Source organism: Lutjanus erythropterus, chromosome 15 (assembly GCF_056507025.1).
Source record: "Lutjanus erythropterus isolate fLutEry1 chromosome 15, fLutEry1.hap2, whole genome shotgun sequence".
NCBI classification, from domain to species: domain Eukaryota; kingdom Metazoa; phylum Chordata; class Actinopteri; order Lutjaniformes; family Lutjanidae; genus Lutjanus; species Lutjanus erythropterus.
Window position 1 is genome coordinate 18,934,087 of NC_139331.1, and position 15,324 is coordinate 18,949,410.

General features: G+C 40.9%; 1 protein-coding gene across 5 annotated transcripts in view; it reads right to left on the reverse strand.

The window, feature by feature from the left end:
* Positions 1-1,017: 1,017 nt before the first annotated feature.
* sgk1 (serum/glucocorticoid regulated kinase 1) overlaps positions 1,018-15,324 on the reverse strand; it is a 48,430-nt gene continuing 34,123 nt past the window's right edge. Inside the window, exons 1-10 of one of the 5 annotated variants that reach the window (XM_084736835.1) lie at positions 12,484-12,502; positions 6,196-6,271; positions 5,925-6,000; positions 5,139-5,327; positions 4,915-5,046; positions 3,895-4,131; positions 3,700-3,795; positions 2,969-3,124; positions 2,765-2,854; positions 1,018-2,551 (exon numbers count right to left, since the gene is read on the reverse strand). In XM_084736835.1, coding sequence (XP_084592961.1) covers positions 2,384-2,551; positions 2,765-2,854; positions 2,969-3,124; positions 3,700-3,795; positions 3,895-4,131; positions 4,915-5,046; positions 5,139-5,327; positions 5,925-6,000; positions 6,196-6,266 — 1,215 coding nt within the window. In that variant the 5' untranslated portion in view covers positions 6,267-6,271; positions 12,484-12,502 and the 3' untranslated portion in view covers positions 1,018-2,383. Of the gene's footprint in view, positions 2,552-2,764; positions 2,855-2,968; positions 3,125-3,699; positions 3,796-3,894; positions 4,132-4,914; positions 5,047-5,138; positions 5,328-5,924; positions 6,001-6,195; positions 6,272-6,391; positions 6,801-7,850; positions 8,210-8,286; positions 8,445-12,483; positions 12,503-15,324 lie in introns of those variants that run through there. The other 4 variants (XM_084736833.1, XM_084736836.1, XM_084736834.1 and 1 more) reach the window with 4 other exon arrangements.

A 15,324-nucleotide genomic window follows, 5' to 3' on the forward strand; every position in this document is an offset into this window, starting at 1 on the left:
TATTACAGTAAATATATTAAAGGTTTACCCATATCATTGTTTTTGTTACATTTTTGGCATGTTTGATGCATGTTTCAGCATGTTTCAATGAGAAAAACCCTGACAGTAACAAAGTAGTAGGATTTGGTTCTGTAATACCAAATCAGGAAAAGTCCTACCTTAGATTTGGTCTTCCTATCATAAGACTTAAGATATGAAGTTTCTGTACTACTGTCCCAGAACCTTAATTAGTGTGACTGATAGCATTTCATGTAAAATGGCAGCTATAAAAAAAGGTCTACTGTCATTTCAATCAATTGTAGCTTTTGCTTCAACTATCAATGCTCCTGTATTGCACTGTAAAGCTGCTCTGATGGATTGGGTTCATTAATATTGTTTGACCTGGAGTGGCCTCATTGGTCAATAATTTGCCCGCAAACAGATCAATTCACACACACACACACACACGCACACACACACACTTGGACGTCACCACCATTGTTGTGTAAGGTTGCTGACGCATGGCGGGGGGTAAAGTCCGTTCTTCAGTTATGTGGGACATGTGGCAGTGGTCACTAGCTCAAGCCCTGTAAAACCAGGACTATTTGATCTTCATTCTTGACATTTTTATTCTATATACTTGATGTGCTTATTTTCTAAAGACACTGTTGGATTTTCACTGGGAAAGTCAAGACAAGATGATGTAAAAATGATCTGCATACTTCAGACTAAAGGAAACCCCAGAATTAAGATATTTAATGTACATGTATAGGGCTGAAACTGATTATTTTCATTGTTGATTAATCTGTCAATCATTTTCTTGATTGATCGATAAGTTGATTAAATGGTAAAAAAAATGTTTAGCACTGTTTAACATAGCCCAAGGTGATGTCCTCAAATGTCTTGTTTTGTCAACAATCCAATAATATTCAGTTTACTGTCAGAGAGGACGAAAGAAACCAGGAAATATTCACATCTGAGAAGCTGAAATAAAAAAAAATGCATATTTGCAGCTCTTACCAATAATTAAAAACAAGCTTTTAAGGTGTAATAAAGTTAAACTTTTATTGCAAACCAAACATGGTCACATAAATCTTAAACAATTTTACAATTTACAGTACATTGAACATGAATTGTTACATATACATATTTAAGCATACCTTTAGTCATTTTTTGTTCAATATACATTAAAACTAGTACACATGACTCCAAATATACAAACAAACTTAAATACCGTCAAACTGCATTACAGCAATATTAAAATGGAATGTTCAGTTTCGATGTCGTCAGCTCGGCTGAAGGCCGCCGTTACATTATTGTGAGGCGAATGGAAGACTATATGAGGGGGACATGGTTGGCAAGCAGAACTACACGAACATTTCTCGAACACATCATCACTCTCTTTCTCACCTAGCAGCAGCGTGCTCTCTTTCTCTCTCTCGATCAGCATTACCGTTATTGTTTTATGTGCAAAATGAAGACACGAAACATCCTTTGAGTTCCTACGTCTCACGTGTTAAAGACAGAACATGTGTATTAAATAACAGCTACATCGTTCCTCCGTGGTGACTTGAAAAAAAAACCTCCCACCTGCAGTCAGGTGTGGAAGGAGTGGAGACATTAGGGTCGACGCAGACGAAACCCAAAAGATGCGAGTCTCTGATGGAGAGAAAAAAAATAAAGGCACATTTGAGAGAAAAAAAATAATAAAACATCCCCCTCTGTAACATTCAGCTTCAAATGACTCCCTTTTCAAACTCACGTGAAAGTAAATGAGAAGAAACTAAAGCACCAAAATGAATGTCACCTCCAAGCTACTCAAACTCAACAGGTTGTAGGTCCCCACGGGGGGGTTAGACAGAATCTCAAAAGAGGGAAGTTGTTTTGCTACATAGATGGAGATGGGAATCCTTGCCAGGGCTGGTACAGTACGGTCCAGCCTTCCTCTTTTGAGAAAAGTTGGAATTTGGTGTGTGTGTGTGCTTGTCGGTTGTGGCTTCAGGGTCAACGTGGGCTTTTAAGCTGCCTGAGCTATGTGCAAAGGACCTCCACTAACAGGTATGAGATGGGCAACTGAAGGCTGCAGAGCGTTTGTGTCTGTTGTAGTAGGTTGAACAATTTGTGCGTTGGTAACTCGGGGTCAGATGGAGGATTTCGAACCCAATGAGTCATTTAAGTATCGCAGACATCCTCTTGTAGCAAGTCTTCTTAAACGCATTCAAGAGTTGGACAGATTATGGCAACTTAGTACAGATGTAGAAATTCTTTGCAGATGCAGAGGGTTGGTTTCCGAAATATCCATCATCCTGATGGGAAATGTAAGGTGGGGTCAAGATGCAAGTCCATGGACAGACCACGGTTCAAGTCTGAATTGGTGTCCGTATTGAGTGCCTGTGTTTAAATCCTATAGGTAGGAGTCCATAGACGGGGCGTAGGAGAAGCCCACAAAGGCCTCGGCAGCCTCTTTGATGCTGGCCGTGACGAGCGCACTGTCTGGAGAACAGCCGATGGAGCTGGGCACCGGCTCGTCTGTGAACTCTGGATCAAAGTGCCGCAGGTCGTTGGGTCCCGTCTGAGGGGGGAGGAGGAGGGAAGAACAAGGGAGACAAGTACGGATTAGTCAAGCTGTAATGGTAAAAATACCTCGCCATAATTGGACATGTTTTAATTCACACTGAGGATGTTATGTCCTCTTGATCTAGTTATGTAAATGTAAACACTGACTTTGTGAACTTTGGCTACTATACTGTGGAAAATTATAAAAATTACATAAAAAGGAACATACCACGTTGGGGTTGAATGGAGGGGTGATCTTCTTGGCGTTGAGTTCATCCCAGTTGATGGGAGAGAAGAATATGTGGTTCTTAATTTCAATCTGTGAAGAGACACATATAACAAATAATTAAATAATGTCCTTTAACATACAGCATATGTTAATATACATACAGATATACAGGCACACCCAATCACATCACAACCAAACACTTACAAAATCCTCTGCACAGCCCAGCCTCTTGGTCCGGTCCTTCTGCAGCAGACCCTCCAGCAGGTGTCTAGCTGCATTGGAAATGTTGGGTTTCAGCTGCAGCGGCTTGTTCAGGATGTTGTCATACATCTCTGCTGTGTTACGACTGTAGAACGGAGGCTGGGGAGGGACAAAAAGAACTGATTAGCATCTTGGCAACAACATCAAGGAGCGAGAAAACCACATGATGAACACTGATCTTATCATTTCAAATCATGCATAAATTCAGAGATAAGAACTGGGACTTTATTATCGGACCAACAAGGATTCATTTTTAAACCCACTTAAATCATGTTTCAAATTCAAATTATGTTGCACCAAACTTTAAAACTATCTTAAAATGAAAGTTAAGTTAAATTTTCCTCAAAGGAGGAGAAATTAGAGCTTCTCTTCTAAGCCAACATGGTAGGCTAACTAGGCTAACTACCTTTTAGCTAGCAAACAATGTCACATTTTGTTGAGGAATACAGAACAGCCAAAACTTTATTATTAATTTCCTTATCTTAATTTGGGTATGCAAGTATCTTCATATTGATTAAGCTCCATTTAATATCATCTATAACCTTGGATTTATTAACAGAGATTAATTTTAATTGTACAATAGAGCTCTGCTTAATTTAAAAAATGGGGATTTACTCATTTTAAACCTGGTTTTGCTGGTAATATTATGTAAATTAGAAGTGAATGTTACTCACCAGACCATAGAGCATCTCATAGAGAACAGCTCCTAAACACCACCAGTCTACCGTCCTGTCATATGGCTGCTTGTGTAGAACCTCAGGAGCTAAATACTGTGGAAAGAGAAAGACAGGGAGAAGTGGTTAATTACTGAACATTAAAGAGCACTGTCACAGTGAGTTCTGAATCACCATGGGATATTTTGTCCTTACCTCCGGCGTACCGCAGAAGGTCGACGTGGTCCCGTTGGGCTCGATGTTCTCCTTGCACAGGCCAAAATCTGTGAGAATGATGTGTCCCTGTGAGTCCAGCAGGATGTTCTCCGGCTTCAGGTCTCTGTAGACGATGTTGAGTGAGTGGAGGTAGCCTAGCGCACTGGCGATCTCGGCCGCATAGAACCTGGCTCTGGGCTCGAGGAAGCAGCGCTCTCGCTGTAGGTGGTAGAACAACTGGAAGACAGGGAAAACAGGGGAAAAAAAAGTTATTGAAACAACCTAAAATTTATGGTTATGTTAAAAATTGTCTACAAAATCTCATGAGCAGAGATGGAAAATTAGAAGGAGAGAGACTGAGAGTACAAAAAAGATGGATACAGGGACAGACAGGAAACCGGGTGGGAGGAAATGAAGAGGCAGGAAGGTGAGAGCTTAAAAAGTTTGACAAGGGAAAGACAGATGAAATGAGGGCCAAAGGTGGAGCGAGAGAGCCGCAGAGGATAGAGGGAAAAAAGAGGGGAAGAAAAGAGAAAGGGGAGACGGAGAGTAAATGCATCCTGTTTCCTGACAAGACCCATATTTAATCAGCTCTGTCTTTACTCGTCCAACAATCACAGGAAATTAGCTCGATTAGACACACGCTGAGTCTGAATGGCACTGCTAATTTTGGCCCCTGAGTCTCTCCCGCTGCCCTTACCCACCCCGTGATTTCCTGAGAGGTGTTTCCTTTCGAGAAAGAAAGAGAAAAAAAAGACGGAGAGCAGCAGCTTCTATTCTGTTTCTCATGACAGGATATCCCCTCTGTCTGTCTGCATTTCTGCCTCATCTTTATCTCAGATTCTGGTGCTTTATTATTCCTTTAAAACTTCTCCAACTATATCCATCTTTAAAATTCCCTCCTGCCTTATTCATTCATCTTTAGCTCCTTCCTTAAATAGCCCAGCTTCTCCCTCCTCTTCTATCATCTCAGCTTCATCTCTTGATCTTTTTTTGGCGGTAATTCAGCCAGTAACTCACCTCTCCTCCGTTGATGTAGTCCAAGATGAAGTAGAGCTTGTCCGCCGTTTGGAAAGAGTAGTGCAGGCCCACCAAGAACGGGTGCTTGACATTCTTTAGCAGCACATTCCTCTCTGACATGATGTGTTTTTCCTGAGGAACACAAAGAGAGAAGGATTAGAAAGGTCAACGAGGTGACACCTTTTGTTGTGCGTGTGCTTTTGCGTGTCTGTGTGTGCATTTACCTCCTTCTTCTTCAAGATGGCCTTTTTCTGTAAGACTTTGACTGCGTAAAACTGGTCATCTGTGCGATGTCGTGCGAGCAGCACTTTGCCGAAGCTGCCCTTGCCGATCACCTTGAGAAAGTGGAAGTCGCTGGGTTTGGCTGAGGGGTTGGAAGATGGACCGAGGTTGATCTGTTGGGATGGACTGGGCTGTGAGAGGGGGAGCGAGGGAGAACAGGATGAGGACATTGGAGTCATAATATCAACCACAAAATGTAAACAGAGGATATGTGTGTGTATTTCTGCGCATACTATAAAATCATGCAGGAATTTAGTGGAATCAACTAATCTTTTTTCATTAGCTTAATATAAATAAACAAGATTCATTTATTCAAGTTAAATAAACTTAAAATGTCTAGTAGCAGCAGGATTTATTCATCTTCAGAAAACCTCAGAACTTCAGAAACATGCGTTCTTCTAACCTAAAAGTCTTTTGACTTGAAATGATGAGTTGAATTAATGCACTGTATAGAGTTCAGTCAACTCATTAAATTAAGTTTCTAAACTAACATGATCAACATACTAGCAGACTTCCCAGCATGCATTGTGTGAGAGATAAAATTCTCCTGAGACCCTTCTTTTTTATGTGTGAAATGAAGACCTGACTTGTCAAACAGGAAAAAAGTAAAAGGAACTCAAAAGTTTTTGTAATGTAAGACTGAAGAATTGTTGGTTGAACATAAGTTATTAAGCTTATTTTTACAGTGCACATTGTCAACAATTGAAGTTTGATGCTAATGTACTTACAGGAGGAGAGGGGTTTGCGTTCATGAGCTCAGCATCCTGAGGTGGACTCAAGTTCAGAATGGACTGAACTTCAGGACTGTAAAAAAAAAAAGCAAACAGTTCATACTCAGTTCATCTAATACCAAGGAATCAGTGAATCAGCTTATCTGAAAGTCAAATGACTTAACAAAGTTTCCTCTAAGGACAGAGAACTGTCATTTCTCATTGCATTTCCCAGTGTTTTTGTCCTCCAGTGAATGCAGAACAATAACATGAGTCAGATGGTACTCACTGCTTGCAGGCGTAGGAGTTTGTGGCGAGCCTCTGAATGAAGTCGTTCAGCCCCATCCTCCTCTGTTTCATGAAAGCTGCAACACAAGGCAGAAAAGGCACAAAAATAAAGTTTAGACTTCTTTAAATGAAAAGCAAAACGATGTGCATCCATGTCAAGAAGAATCAGATTAAAGCATCCAGCTGTGATTCCATACCGGTGACTAACGCCACAAGCCCCCTAGTTTTCGAGTAAGTCATGACAGGCTTCTCTGTTTCTGTTTTGATCGTCATGATGTGGCTCTGCACTCGTCAACAGCCCAAAGCCAAAATATAACTATCTTGCCTTTGGCTCTAGTTTTATAACAGGAGGAAGAGGGGGGAGGAGCTCCCCCCCAGACTCACACCCACACCCCAGGTGGGCGTGATCCTCTGGAAACATTTCTTCCTGCTAACTGAGAAGATGTATGATCCGTTTTCAACCAATCACAGGCCGTTGCGCTCCCACCGTGTCATAGCCGCACCTCAAAGGGTGCTTGCGTCAAAAACATAGGAAAAACCAAGGAAAAAAAAATCTTTAGCACCACCACTCAGTGAAAGGCCGGGTTGTACTATTTGTACATATGTTTGTACAATACCATAGAAACTTTGCGTCACATGGTCTGAAACTGACAGAGAGAAAAAAGAAGAAGAAAAGACAACATAGAATTTAGTTTACACAGAGCCGTGAAACAAATTTTATAGACTAATGACATCCAGATGTGTCCACTAAATAACATGTGGTGTCTCTTAATGTTGCAGGAGTACAGAATAAACTGCAGATTGTAAATGTATGAACATGAAATGAAACAGTGCAAGAGGGTGCTCTTATTCTTCGAGCTCCTGGTTATTTTTGTAACACTGTATCCATGCTCTCCATCCAATCCTTTGCAATTTGGTCCCGTACAAATAATCTGATAGCCTCTTAATCAGCCCTATCAGCTTCCCTGTTTGGCTGTTTCTCAATTAAAACGGCCGGGAGTGACGCAGGTTCCCCTCGGTATACAAAAGACGAGAGGGGAGAGCCTGAGCCGAGGGAGGCCCGGTGCCAAGAAAAAGACGCTGCTAGTGGAAAAGTACAGACTGAGAGAAACTCCTGAATGCATCCAGCTCAAACGAAAAAAAAGAGAAAGAGTTAGATCAAACCCGCAATCTGTTTTAAGCCTCTCGGAAGCAGCCAAAACACTTCAAAGTCATGATCAGAGTGAAATAAAGTGGAAAAGTGCCACTTTGCGCTGCGTTTCGTGCGCTGGCACCAAACAGCAGAGCAGACGGGCTCAGCCAGGCGTGATTATGTAAGGCACCTGGTTCAAGTTTTATCTACACCCCTGAGTGGAACGAAAGTATGTAAGACGGTATCACTTATGAAGGAAAAGCCGATTTTAAAGAGATATTGATTGCCGTGCGTAAAAAAAAGAAAATCCAAATTCAAGTATTTTTGGTGCAGCAAAGTTTGCAAAACAGTTTATATAAATGAAAAAGACAGAACAAAAACTGCAATTTTCCTGCACAATAAATACAATTAGAAGCAATTTACACAGTCTTACGTAAAAAAAAACCCCCACAAACATGTATAATTCAAGGCTACCTATCCAAAAACCCCACTCAAGACTGAGTTTCCACAGAACACAAACAAACCTTTCAGATCTGAAGGAGTTCTCATGTCGCTGCCTGCAGCTCCAGAGCTCAACAAGTTGCAAAAGAGAGTTGCCAAGTTTTCTCTGGCACTTTTAGCAGACCCCCCAACCGGTCTACCAGCGAGGAATTTCCATAGATAACGAAAGGCATAATAAATCCAGGTCACTGGATTATGGGGTGAATGGAGCGCCCCCCAAGTATGTCTGCCAGCTCTTTCTTCCCAACCAGACAGAAAGAAAGTGGGCTGGGAGCTTTAGCTTCCCTCTGACATAAGAATAAAAATCACAACCGGCTGGTAAACGCAGACGTACCATTAAATCCCACAATAAAATTATTATCGATCCATAGTTTCCATTATAGGGATATCATAAAGATTTCTTCCGAATGGAAAAAAAACCCTCGGTGGTGATGTCAAAGGAATATGTAGCCTACTTACACGTCAAAGCGGTCGTTTTGTCTTTCATATGGATGCTTTGTTTTCTAATCCACAACAAGAAGAGAGGAAGAAGGTTAAGGCTCCTCAGATGGTAGGCAGGTAATCGAACTACACCGCATTCCTCTTCTTGGAGACTTTCATCCGCAAGATTTTTTTCTTTGCAGGGCGGAGTCGGAGACGTCCCGCCTCTGTTTCCTTCCACTCCACAGTTTTGTGTTTCATGCATGGTTGGTTTCATGAGTTTTCCTCAGGGCGGGGGGTATTACATGCTGCTGCCTTCACATGGTCTTTATAAGCTCCTACCTTTTTAGATCATTGACAAAACAAGGACCTAACTTTTATTTAATTACAAAATGAACAAGAGTAATTTCTAAGTAATTTATGTTTCTATTTCTGCAACCGGAATGGAATGGTTAAAAAATGTAAACACGTGAAACTGATGGATTTTTGAGCCAAATGGTTATTTTATGTGCTTGTGAAGTAAATTAGACTTAATCTGCAGAGCTGTCCAGACATTTTTGGCTGCAGTGACCAAAGTGGAGCACAGACTTATGCAGGGTTGGCATAAGTACAGATGTACTCTAATAATTGACATAACAGTGTCTTATAGTTTCTGTCATTCCTGTGTTTAATATTTTTATTTACAAGAACACAGCACACATGGCACCACACAAATATAATATAAAGCTTAAATACTTAGTCCTCCAATAGAAATTGTACCTCTTTCCTGAGGCTGTGAGACTCCTGAAGTGCACCAGGAAAAATAGTTTTATTTTTGTTATGTATTATTTAGTTATCTATTTGCTGTATATAGTTTTTGTGTAAGTTTTTTTTGAGTAGCATAAAGAAAACTTCAGCTAGCATCTTATTATATAACATTGTGCCGTAAAATGAACAATCAATTAAATTAACCTTGTAAAAAAAAAAAAGTAGAGAGGAGAGATTAAAAGAAAACAGTGCTCATCCAAAAAACTCATCAAATGTTTGGTTGAAACTTAAGTCCCGCCTCTCAGTGGGGAGACAGTCAATCATAATTGAGGAAAATAGGGTGGCGCTTGTTTATTGCAACCAACCTGCATCACTATGATCATATTTTTGATCTTTTAACATCACCTTAAGTCAAAAAACTGCCTTATTGTTGCAATGCAAGCCTTTGTTTTTAAAAAAAATTCCCTCTGTTTCATCTTCACCAGGAGGCAGGTTTTTTCCACTCAGCGAGGTCACTCACCCACTGAGCTTGGTATTAAAAGGTAACCTGGATTTGGAAATTCACAGAGTTCACTCCAATTCAAAGTTGGGAGCTACCAGGAAGTGTGAGCCATTTAAATTAACCAATTGTCTTGATGAACGACTCTCCCAACTATTTCATGCATGTTCACACACGTTTCACTGATTTTTGCCTCTTGAGGGTGTGTGAGAGAGTAGGGAACAAAGAGAACAAATGAAAAGAAACAGTATGGGAAAGCACTGAACTGGGCAGGTGCAGGGCAGATGAAAATCTTTTAATGTTTTTAACCATAATCATTTCAGAGAACTTCTACTCTGTTTCAATACATACGGAATCAAACCAAAGACTTTCCAGTCACGCATTTAGTGGCGAGCTATACTATGATTTTGTGGTGAAGCGATCCCAATAGAAGGAATTATTTCATGTCACATTAAGTCAGTCATTTATCTTCTCATTTGCCCTTTTTGTAAGTCATATGTTGGAAGTTGAATGATGAGTAGAGCACTAAAAACTCACTTTGCTGAACACAGAAGCATTATTAGATGCAAAAACATGAATTATTCAGTAGCAGCACATTTTGATGAATTCAATTGCCCTATTTCTTCTCTAAGATATATTTGAATTGAGAAGGTATCGCTCACCCCAGGAGGAGGTTTTACTTTCCACAAGGGAACAGTATTGTCATCTCATGGATTAAATATAGATTGATGTTTGTGTTTTCTCTAATGTGCCTTTTTAAATGACGTTTATGATGTTCATCCAGAGCTGACATTTAATTTTTCTGTATATCTGTTGGATATCCATTGTAAATTTATGTATCTTTAACAGTTTTGAACACACTCAATAACTTTAATTTCCATATGTGTGAGAAGTGGTTCTTGTCATTTTGTTTGAAATGACATGATTGGCTGAAGCTCCTGCTAGTGGTTGGTTAAAGTTGTGATTGGCTGAGGGTCTCTTGATTGAAGTGGGGTGAGGTACATCGATAAGAGCGACCAGCCTGGGTACTTTGCTCCCCTTTCTGAGTGAAGACAACCACTCTAATTTGACTAGCAGTACATATAAATTCTGACATCTTTGCCATTTTAAATGCAAAAATTGATCAAACTTATTGCTTTTTAGCTCTGAGGTGTCCAAATCCTATGGCCAGCGCAGGTGAGCTATTATGCCACAGCTTTGCTGATCCACAATCAGTCGTGTTACACTGAAAAAATAAAGAAATAGTGTGTGCCTCTATCAAAGTGGACGAACCTGACATATACACCTACGTTAACTGAATCATCAGGTAATGTATTACTGACATCTGTCACTTTTTATATCGTTAAGTTGCTTTATTCTGCTGTTTTAGTATCGTTGAACCAAACTCCATTCTAAAAGCAGGTGTTTTATGGTAAGGCCATATTTCATTGTAAAAACTTAAGTTACTCCATCACTAAGACTTTTTACTGCCTCACTTTGATCTACAGGCACAATCTGCGCACACGTCATTCACTCAGTAAGATAATTAACTAACGTGTAATGAAGTGTTTACCACTGTCACACGTACTGACCGGCTGCTTTTAAAGTGCTTGTTTTCACCCAAAGGGCGGTGTGGTCGTTCTCAAGGCAGAGACATGACGTATGACTGCTCTCATCCATAGTATAACAGTGCTTTTGTTTCTACAGTGATGGTCAATCTTGAAGAAGGCCTGAGGGCCAAGAGGTCATCAAAATAAAAGAAATGTATATGAAGTCACAGCGTGCGTCACATTTTTCCTACATTCACACTTTTGTGCTACAGCAGCACTGAAGATAATTGTTATTAGACTGTGAAAATGCAGCGCTAAAGACAAGTAGCAATTAAGGCTTATTCACAAATGACTCAAGAATAGGCTCTATATGTGTGTGTGAGCATGTGAGAGAGAAAGAGTGTATTCCTTTGCTCCTGACCCCCGGCTTCTCTTAGAGAAAGTCATTGTGTGACTCTGCAGTTTTTAAATATAGCCTCAACTTTTTTTTCTGCTGTCTCTGTCTCTCCCTTAACTCAGGTCAAATCTATTATTAATCTGTCCCCCATAGCCACCTGATGCACACACATTCACAATCACACTCACACATACACGCACACACATTTTCACACAGAGACACGCAGAGCTGGAGGGCAAAACAAACCTGCAGGGAGTCTGACAGCACACATGCACATGCATGCATACACACATACACACACACACACACACAGGAACTAGAGGCAAAATCTAACCTGCAGAGAGACTGACAGAACACTCACACACACACACACACACACATGCACAGGTAAATGAATGTGAACTAGATGGACTCTTGCAGAAATTTGGGTTTGAGCTCTCTGCACTCATAGAAACACTTCTACACTGTTAGAAACATCAGGACACTGTCACTGTCCTGCTAATCCAAAATGTCCCCCTTGTGTGGATGTGTATTCATATCAAATGCCTGCTTAAATCACAAAAACCAACAGACATGCTTTCCAAAACAAAGATACGTAGAGAGAGAGAGACAAAGGGTATATCAAGTACTTCCTAAATTCTCTCAAGGTGTCTGACTCTCCTCTCCCTCGCTGCACCATCGACAACAATTTGTTAGGAAAAAAAGACATTTCTCCTTGAGACAGCGCAGGTTGCAGTGCTGCCATCCTTCAAGAGGCATTTAATCTACAATATGTCACCAGTGACACTACAGTAGCACTCCACGTGGAATACAGACGTCTCTTGTCAGTACTTGAAAGCATCACGCGCCAAAAATCTCACATACTGCTTTCCCAAATACCACAAACAAAGGGAAAGCATGTGCTAGCAAAGAGAGACAAGGGTTGTCCTTGAAAACTTTTGCACAGATGTACACGAGGAGACTGATTTTAAGTTCTGAAGGATGAGCACCTACTTTGCATTTTCAGTCAAGTCATAAGAACTAAAACAGGAGAGGATTAAAAGCGATGATGAAGAAGACGTTACCTCCGATGGGATGTAAGAACTGCCCTTGTGCCTGCATCTGCGGTCATAGCCCAGACTTGAATGAAATGAAGGAGAGGTGTTGAGAGAAGATCAGGAGAGAGGAAGAAAGAACTAACAACAGGTCCACCCAGTGATTTTCCTATCTGGCCCTCGTTCCCTTCTGGATTAACAGGCTGGTTGCGTTTGGGCCCTGAACAAGAGGAGGCTCCACAATACTCAAGCTGGGTGTTTATTGCCTCCCTATGTGTGTGTGTGTGTGTATTAGTACGTTATGTAACCCACTAGTGGCACTGTCACTGGTGCCAAAGCCAGCATTGACTCATACACACACATTTACACACTAGAGGGCCATTTCGTGAAAGGACAGGAAGGGGTTCACTGCAGTGCCAAAGGGGTTTTGAGGTGCAGGATATTAAAGTTGTAGTACAAACACACACACACGCTCCCTCAGTCAGCCCACCCACCTGCAGCCTACCCACCCACACATACACAAAGACCAGCATATGCCCATATTCACGCTGTCTCCGGCAGATGACATCCATCCATTAAATCCGTTCATCTCTTTCATTCTCCCAGGCCTCCATGTAGCAATGTCCGCGCTCTGCGCCGGGCTGGGGATGATGAGGGTGTTTGTGGCTACAGTTGATCTGGCGATGAATGTGAATGAGCCTCAGTGGTGAGGAACCAAATGACACCGTTACATAAAGGCTTCAGCCATTCAGAGAGGACAGCCGGGCTTTTATTTTGCCACGGTGGACTGTCAGTGGGTGTGTGGAGTGTTTGGTTACCAAAAAGCAGCCGACTTATCCCCTCAGCTACTTTCATAGAGGGTCATGTGACCTGTGACTGAATTTTGATAGTCTTGGGCTTGTGTGGTTCAGTGCGCTGGCCTGTGCGTTTGTTCATGAGTGTATTTGGTAACACTTTATTAGGTAGATTAGGTAGCTGTCCACTTATTGTTGAGTTCCACGAAAGGATCATATAAATACTCATTACAAGGAAAATTGAGATGTCTTCAATGGATGCACTGTCAATTATCTCATTCTAACTAGGTGCTAGCATAAGCCATAGCCAGTCACAGCTGGTCAAATGCACAGTATATATAAATATACACACACACACACCCTAGTGCAGTACACAAAAATGCACAGTATATACAGCATATGGATTTATGAAATATATATGAAGATTACAGTTTCCAAAAATAAAATTTCATTAATACTGAATTGCTGTTCCTTCCAGAAAGTATGAATCCATGAACTGAATCTCTGTGTTCTTGTGCTTCTATCTTTGAAGAAACTCTTTTTCTTTAAAAAGTTAGAACATGGAAGAGTATTTTTTGGGGGTGCTTTATGCCTTGATTAGGTAGCGACAGTAGAGATATGACAGGAAATGAGGGGAAATGAGAGAAAGATGAGGAATAACATGCAGCAAATGCCCCCAGCAGGAAATGGGATTGTTGCATTATTCTTAACTCCTAGGGATGCCCATAAAAGTGAGAATATTTTTGCAAACAAAAGACATTTCTGTTTTTTGACGGTCACATGATGCTTGGATTTGGCTGAGGCAAGAATTAGGTTGAGACTGTGATGGTCATTTTTAGGTTTCGAGGACAGGAAGTACATTGGCAGCCCCGTCTATGAATGCAGCGCACACACCCAAATCTGTCTAAATTATAGCACTTAGTGCAAATCCTGAGGATATAATGTCAACAGACATGTTCAGACACTTCTCCAAAACTGTTAAATTAACCTGATTTGGGAGTGTCTTTATGAAGTATATGCATGCATTTGTGTTGTATTTGAAAATTCGTGCATGTCTATGTGTAGGGGTGTGTGTGTTTAGCTCTAAAGGGCAGGTTGACACAGGTGAATAATGCGTTATGAACGGTGGGAAAAAAAAGAGTAAATAACAGCTTAAGAAGGGGAGCTGCAATGTCGATGTGCGTCACTGCGAACAAAAGGGTTAAGTTAGAGTACACACACACACACACACACAGTTAGGCTTTGTAATTACACGTTATATAAATCTTTTGGCATCTCAGGAAGAAAAGCACTATAAGTCAGTGTGTAAATGCTGATTAATTGCACTGCAGCAAGTTGATGAACATACTAATGTGTTTTAATAAGGGTTACCTCAGCAGATGCTCTTTGTTACATAAGACTGCTTTTTCCAAGAGCAGTAAAATAACACGGACATGGATTGCTGTTTGTTCCTCTGTAAAAGTGGATGGTCAGAACTTACGTTAATTATTATTACTGGCTCCATACCTCAGTGTCCTTCATTGCTCTCTGCTGCTGCCTCTGTCACACACACACCACTGCATCACTGCAAATGACTCATATGTGACAAATCTCAAGCTCCTATAGCCACTAATTGCTCAACTTGGAACAACAGGGTGTAGCAGCATCACGGCCGCGGCCACAGGAACAGCTTGTCACCAGCTTGCCTAATTGCTCAGATTTCTCTCCATACACCAAAAAACTCCTAAAATTAACAAGCAGACTACTCCCAGTGAGCAACATTTTCATCAGAATATGGTTCTTGTCACATTTCTTTCTTGGAGATGTTCCAATAGGCAGCAGGTGCTGGCAGATCTATCACGAACCGTGTTATGCTGCAGCAGCACAGAGTAGTGGAAAGTTACTAACTACATTAACATGAAGATGTCATGTTACCAAGGTAATTTATTATCATTATACAACACAGGGTTGCATAACGAAATTAGATATGTAGTTCATTCACGCTACACACACATGCAACACAGATTGATAATTGAATTCAGAAGAGAGTAGGATAAAAATAGCAAAGAAAACATAACAATCAAAAAAATAATGTACA